The sequence below is a fragment of the Triticum urartu genome, chromosome 7, assembly GCF_003073215.2.
Source record: "Triticum urartu cultivar G1812 chromosome 7, Tu2.1, whole genome shotgun sequence".
NCBI lineage: Eukaryota > Viridiplantae > Streptophyta > Magnoliopsida > Poales > Poaceae > Triticum > Triticum urartu.
This window is the reverse complement of record NC_053028.1, coordinates 206269024-206276464: the sequence shown is the minus strand read 5'-3', so window position 1 is coordinate 206276464 and position 7441 is coordinate 206269024. Positions and strand designations below refer to the sequence as shown.

Here is a 7441-nt window from a genome sequence, read left to right as displayed (position 1 = left end):
AGATCTGTCCGGGGAGGAAGGTTCCTCTTTGGACAGCATCATTATTGACGATTGAAGGGTCCATCGAGCCTCTTGTTGACGGCACAGTGGAACTCTCAATGAAAGCACCAATGTCAGTGTCAAAACCGGCGGATCTCTGGTAGGGGGTCCCGAACTGTGCGTCTAGGATCGATGGTAACAGGAGACAGGGGACACGATGTTTACCCAGGTTCGGGCCCTCTCTATGGAGGTAATACCCTACTTCCTGCTTGATTGGTCTTGATGAATATGAGTATTACAAGAGTTGATCTACCACGATATCGTAATGGGTAAACCCTAGAAGTCTAGACTAAGAATATGGTAATGCGTATATGTGTTGTCCTTTTCAGACTATCCCGTTCGGTTTATATAGACACCGAGGGGATGTAGGGTTTACATGGAGTCGTTTACATAAGAAGGAATCTTCGGTCGCCAAGCTTGCCTTCCACGCCAAGTAGAGTCCAATCCGGACACGGTGCAGTCTTTGGTCTTCATGTCTTCACAGCCCATCAGTCCGGCCCATGGATAACAGGCCGGACGTCTGAGGACCCCTTAGTCCAGGACTCCCTCAGTGCCCCCTCCCCCATATATAAAGGAGGGGAGGAGGAGGCCGGCCAACAAGGGGCGCGCCAGGGAGAGGGGAGTCCTACTAGGACTCCGGTCCTAGTAGGATTCGGCCCCACCCTTTTTTCCTTCTACCGGAGGGGGAAAAGGGAAGGAGAGGGAGTAGGAGAAGGAAAGGGGGGTGGCGCCCCTTCCCAAGTCCAATTCGGCGTCCTCCCTTGTGGGGGGCACACCAGCCCCTTGTGGGCTGGTTAGTATCCCTCCTATAGCCCATAAGGCCCATATCTTTTCCCGGGGGGTTCCGGTAACCTCCCGGTACTTCGGAAAAATGCCCGAATCACTCAGAACCATTCCGATGTCCGAATGCAACCTTCCAATATATGAATCTTTACCTCTCGACCATTTCGAGACTCCTCGTCATGTTCGTGATCTCATCTAGGACTCCTAACAAACTTCGGTCATCAAATCACATAACTCATAATACAAATCGTCATCGAACGTTAAGGTGCGGACCCTATAGGTTCGAGAACTATGTAGACATGACCGAGACACATCTCCGGTCAATAACCAATAGCGGAACCTTGATGCTCATATTGGCTCCTACATATTCTACGAAGATCTTTATCGGTCAAACCGCATAACAACATATGTTGCTCCCTTTGTCATCGGTATGTTACTTGCCCGAGATTCGATCGTCGATATCACCATACCTAGTTCAATCTCTTTACTGGCAAGTCTCTTTACTCGTTCCGTAATGCATCATTCCGCAACTAACCCATTAGTCACATTGCTTGCAAAGCTTATAGTGATGTGCATTACCGAGAGGGTCCAGAGATACCTCTCCGACAATCGGAGTGACAAATCCTAATCTCGATCTATGCCAACTCAATAAACACCATCGGAGACACCTGTAGAGCATCTTTATAATCACCCAGTTACGTTGTGACGTTTGATAGCACACTAAGAGTTCCTCCGGTATTCGAGAGTTGCATAATCTCATAGTCATAGGAACATGTATAAGTGATGAAGAAACCAATACTAATAAACTAAACTATCATAGTGCTAGGCTAACGGATGGATCTTGTCCATCACATCATTCTCTAATGATGTGATCCCGTTCAGCAAATGACAACACATATCTATGGTCAGGAAACATAACCATTTTGATTAACGAGCTAGTCAAGTAGAGGCATACTAGGGACACTCTGTTTTGTCTATGCATTCACACATGTACTAAGTTTCCGGTTAACACAATTCTAGCATTAATAATAAAAATTTATCATGATATAAAGAAATATAAATAACAACTTTATTATTGCCTCTAGGGCATATTTTCTTCAAAATGATGAGCAGAAAAAGGGGAATCGAAAGAGTCAATAACGCATAAGCCTCATTTTTGTCATTGTTGATGCGTGGAGTTATTGTGACCGTGGTATGTGGATAGACTAAGAGCACATCTAACGTGGATCACCAAGTCGCCTAATGTCCGGACCAGACCATCTTGACAATTATTGCAATCCAATGACAGTCACCAAAAATGTTCGGACCGGTATGGACATCCAAAACCCCATAAACTAAAACCAAACGAAGATGCGGTTTGTGGACTTCCATTCCTCTGCCATGTAAGCCTCTGCCAACACGGACCAACACGCATTCTTGCCCACTGGCCGACTAGCTGCCTGCCCGACATTCACACGGGCGGGTCGGCCGAGAATCCTACTCCTGCCAGTGACCGTATTGAAGCAAAGTCGGTCCGCCTACCTCGGCTATTTAAGACATCCAGCAACAAACACAAACCCTACACTATCGCCTCTCCTGTCTAGTAATCCCCACACCTCCAGCTCCGGCCGCTACGATGGACAAGTCAGACGGCTCGAAGTGGTTCTTTGTGACCCCCTCCGGATCCACAGGAGCTTCGGCCGCCATGATGGACAAGTTTGGCGGCTCGAAGTGGTTCTCCGCGACTCCCTTCGGATCCATGGGAGCTCCGGCGTCTCGCATCGCCGACCGCGTTCTCTGGACCCGTCAGTGTCAACCGCTCCCTCCAAGGTCCCATCTCCTCGGACAACGAGGAGCAGCAATAGACGCCCCTCCTCGCCGGGACCTTCGCGAAGGATGAGGAGTTCGCGCGGCAGATGGAGTTGATGCTCGAGCGGTCTCGCTATGACTGCGGTCTGGCGCCGCCTTCCCAACGCTCTAGCGCAACAACAGTGTCCAAATTACCTCTGAGTGGCAGTTGCCTTCCAAACGCCTCTGAGTGACAATTGTCTTCCGCCACTAGCTCGGTGTTGGTGGGGGCGGCCCATGTGACAGTTGCCTTCCAAACGACTTCTGAGGCGGCGCGTGAGGCATCATTCGCGTGATGGAATGTCGCGCCGCCCTGGGTCCTAGTGGACCCGTGCTCACAGAGGCCTGGGACATTCATCAATTCAGCACCATTGCCGAGACCTCCGCCCGCCGCCGCCGCCATATAAGCGATTTTTTTGCAAAAACCTATATGAAACAAGAGTATTACAGAGGTTTGTGATAGCATCTTTGCTATCACGAAAATGCTAAACATACGGGCCTCTTACATGAGTTTTACAAGCCCTTTCCTAATAATCTCTCCAGCCCCCCTGATTTTCACCCAAATAGGGCCCGTCCCTCCCCCCTTAATCCAATCACAACTTGACAAATCAGTATCACCTCGTAAAACGCCCGTAACCTTCTGTCGATGTAACGTTACTCGCTGCTATACCTGGCCATGGACAACCCGACCCGGTCGGCCCGACCCGACCCGGCCCGACCTTGTCCATGGGTCGGGCTCGGGCCTAGGTTTTGAGCCCGAAGCCCGGGCCGGGCCGGGCCCAAGCCTGTCGATTTCGCCATTTAAGGAAGAGGCCCGGCCTGTGGCCCGAGGCCCGACGGGCTTTTAGTGTGATGGGCCGGGCTCGAGCCTGGGTTTTTTGTGTCAGGCTTTGGTTGGCCCGGCCCGAGGAGTGGCCAGTATACTCGCTGCTATCACAAAAGCAACAGTCTCTATGCTGTGAACTCTACCTCTTCCAAAAAATGATTCAATTTTCTGTCTCTTATAAACATCTGTACGAGTTCCAAGAACAAGAAGAGGAATCTACCCTGCGGGTGCCCTGTGCGGTCAGACTCAACACGCGGCAAACAGTGTACGTGCTGACCACAAGTCCACAACACGCGGCGGTAAAAGTGCAGCAGAGGAGTGCCATCATTATTTTCGACTTGCGGTGAACGCCCAAATCCTCTGAGAACCCTCTCCCCGCTCTGCTCCGCTGCCTCTTTCACCTCGCCCAAACTTTCTCTCTTCGCTGTACTACTACTAGTTCCCACCCAACTTCAGTGTGGGGGTGCCCAAATCACGGTGCTCCATCAGGTTATTCGATTCATCCAAGCCCTCATTGATTCCGCACTGCGCATCCCGTGCCGCCATTTTGCTTTCGCTGCAATCTCAGGTTGAATCCGCCATTGTTGGTGTTTCTCCAACGACGCGGTGGCTGCGTGCGTGGTTTCTTCTTGCTCCAGCGGTTTCGCTTGAAGTGGCAGATGGGGTCCGCGTCGGTGCATCCGGATACGTCGCCTGGGTGGGTGGGGGTTTTCTTCTCGAAGCGGGGTGGGGATTCATCGGATGGTCCCAGGCTCCCAGCCTTAGTACTAGCAGATTTATTTCGAGCATTTTCTTTTCGCTCTTGTTAGTGTCCGCGTCCCTCCGCATATCTAAACACCTTTTTTCTTTTTCCTACAAAAAACACCTTTTTTCTTTGCGAGAAGCATCTCTTAAATACTTGCCGGTATAGGATCTGCGAAATCGATCCTTTTTGCGTTTAGGCTGCCGGCCGTTAAAAAATAATGGTAGAAGTAGAGTTTGTGATAGTCATAGTAGTACTTTCAGTTTGGATGTGTCGCTCTCATCTACTCTACATGAGAAATCTACGTGGAGATTTGCGGGGATTTCTTTCTTTAATTTATCTGTTTGGTTAATCATATAGTGTAGGAGTTAGATGAGACTTTGTTAATTCTGAGAATTAGCAAATCCATTTCAGTTTTGTCATATACTCCTTGCACTGAACACTTTCGCTTTGAATGAAAAGCTGGGCTTAGGCCTTTTCTCTAAAGATTTGCTCAGGTGTCCTACTCTTCCACCACGTGCAGATTTAGTTTGCAGCAAGGTGCTGAAGCCATGTTCATTGTTTAAGCATCGATAACCGCTGGCATTGTGTAATTCTCCATCTGTGCGCAAATTTTGATTGTTGGCACACTCCATAATGAAAAGAAACTTCACGATTCTTTAACTACTTACTACTGATCATATATATTCTTACCGTGCTAAATACTACTCCCTTTGTTTTCACAAATATAAGATGTTCTTAACTTTTTTTTCTGAATCGGATGTATATAGACAAGTTTAGTGTGTTTGTTCACTCATTTCAGTCCGTATGCAGTCCATATTGACATATCCAAAACATCTTATATTTGTGTACAACGGAAGTATTTAATTTGTACTAGGAAGCATACAACAGAAGTGGAATTATCTTAGTTTCCCTAAGAGTAGAGAGATAAGCCCTGTTTGCTTCTCACTGTTTCCCCTTTGTTGTGATCCTGCTCTTTTCCTTCTCCGAAAGGGTTGTCTGGTGGATGGAGGGGTTTCCCTTCAAGTTCTTTCTTGATCATCCCTCACGCCATCTTACTCTTTCAGGCTACACAATGGCGCTGATCGATTGGATAGAACTGAGTGATGATGCAGAGATTATTGAATTGAGCAGTAGCGAGGAGAATGTCGAAGAATATCAGGAAGCTTCCACACAGAGCAACTCAGCTCAGCACCAAGCTACATTGCATGATGATCAGACCATGTTTGTCACAGAAGGTGAACGAAGGGAAGAGGCTACCGAATCTGGAAATGCAGAGGAAGCTACTGCATCCTCCTCCGTTACTGAAAAAGAGTCTGGAAATCCAGAGGAAGCTACTGTATCAGAGACTTGTCCTCACACTCCAACAGCCGTTGTTACTCCAAAAGAGTCCGGAAATCCAGATGAAGCTACTGTATCACAAACTTGTCCTCACACTACAACAGCTGTGACGTTCCCCGGTATGTTCTTCTTCATTCCTCTCTCAGTTCAGTAATACGTTTATAAATTATAATGCAGTTAATCGACACTTGAGAAAACATTGCAACAATACATATTTCTGAATTAACAGCAACACCATCATAGAGCTACCATTTTCTTGCTGCAGGACCTGATCCCCTCTCTCCGAAGGCTCTGACTTTTCAAGCCTGTGTCGCCAAGCCGCGGAGAGCGAAGGCGAAACGTCGCAGGAAGCTCTTCCACGCCGATACACCTTGGACTTGGAGGAGCCCTAGGCTTGAAGACAAGCATAAAGGTCGTAGAAGGCCCGTGGAAGAGCTGGCAGTTGAGCGCAAGGCTTCTGCCATGCCGGAAGAAGAAGAACAGAAGAACACCTCGGCTAGGAGCCGGAGGAAATGCAAGGTGTTCGGCAAACGGTGTAACCTCGGCAGATAGTCTCCACTGATCCCGCAAAACTAAGGTAGTCGACTGAAGATGAAAGATGATCGTCTCGAAACTGTCTGGATTTTGGCGGTCCAGTTTGCCTCTCCTGTGACGCGGGAAGAATCACTAGTGTTGGTGGGGTTTGGTGGGGTCGTGTTGCCCTTGTTGCGCTGTCGATATGAGGGCGCTTGCGTTGGACCACTTGGGTACATTCGAAGTTATGGAACTACTATGTGGCTTACTGGACGCAGCTCTTATCGTGCAGTGAAGAAAATATGTACGTGCTCTTATCGTGCAGTAAAGAGATGTGTAGGACATAGATAAATCATGAACGTCAGGTTTTTGGAGTTTCAGCCCGAATGAGCTCAGCGCCGTTGGATATCTTGCACAAATCGTAAAGCAACCAAGGGCGCCACGTGCAGTCGTCTTGCACTGCCGCACCTCTCTCCCTTGTACTACCTTTCTCCGTCACCAACTCACGCGCCGCACGGGACAGAGGGGGAGAGAGGCCATGCGCAGGCGGCAAGGCGGTTTGTGTCGTACCCAAGGGGGGCCATGTCGGAGAGGAGGCATGCGGCGGCGGAGACGAGGAGCGGGAGGAGGCGTGCAACGACATTGCCATTCGAATCGTCGGCGGTGGTGGGCGGAGGAAGTACTCGACAACGATGCCGGTGCGGCGTGCCGTATCGACGGCGGCGGAGAGAGCCTCACGCGAGTGGTGGTTGCCGGTTGTCAGGCCGAGGTATTGGGGGGTGGAGCTCGTGGGTGCCCTACGTCGATTCTTAAGTCAGAGGCTCATCGTCCCGCTGGCCGCCGCACCGCCACCGATCGAAGAGGCCGCCTCCCCACGTTTGAAGCATGAGCGGGGGACGTCGGACCGGAGATTCAGGCACGGGCTGCAGGATCAAACTTCGGTTTGCTTCCTGTGTGAGAGGACACTGTGGATCACATACTTTTACAGTGCGTTTTGCACAACAGGTATGGTTTCTCAGTTGCACAAGACTTGGCATTGATCTTTCCATCTTGCCAACTATGACAGATAATCTTGAGGGATGGTGGACTAGGTCGAGGAAGAGAATCCACAAGACATACCGTAAAGGATTTGACGCCTTCTGCATCCTAGTTTGGTGGAACTTGTGGAAGCAGAGAAATGGTCGAGTTTTTACGTCACACGCCATCACCAATGAATGGGGCACTGCCGAGCTGATCCATCAGGAACTCTTGCGTTGGGTGCAAGCAGGAGGAAGAGGAGTACAACATTTGATTGAGGAATAGTGTGTTTGCGTGGGAGTGGTGTGTTTGATGTGCCAACCGTCTGTGGATGGCCGTCTTTTGTAACTCTT

The 7441-nt window shown here is 49.5% G+C and overlaps 1 protein-coding gene across 2 annotated transcripts; it reads left to right on the top strand.

Annotated features, from left to right (window-relative positions):
• Positions 1 to 3791: 3791 nt before the first annotated feature.
• LOC125523146 lies at positions 3792 to 6473 on the top strand. Of its 2 annotated transcripts, none has more exons than XM_048688204.1 (3): positions 3792 to 4172; positions 5285 to 5677; positions 5824 to 6473. In XM_048688204.1, the coding sequence occupies exons 2-3, from the start codon at positions 5293 to 5295 to the stop codon at positions 6108 to 6110; spliced, it is 672 nt and encodes a 223-aa protein (XP_048544161.1). In that variant the 5' UTR covers positions 3792 to 4172; positions 5285 to 5292; the 3' UTR covers positions 6111 to 6473. The 2 variants fall into 2 exon arrangements, with proteins under 2 accessions (XP_048544161.1, XP_048544159.1); XM_048688202.1 differs by having other exon boundaries at positions 3792 to 3964; positions 5824 to 6472.
• Positions 6474 to 7441: the final 968 nt, after the last annotated feature.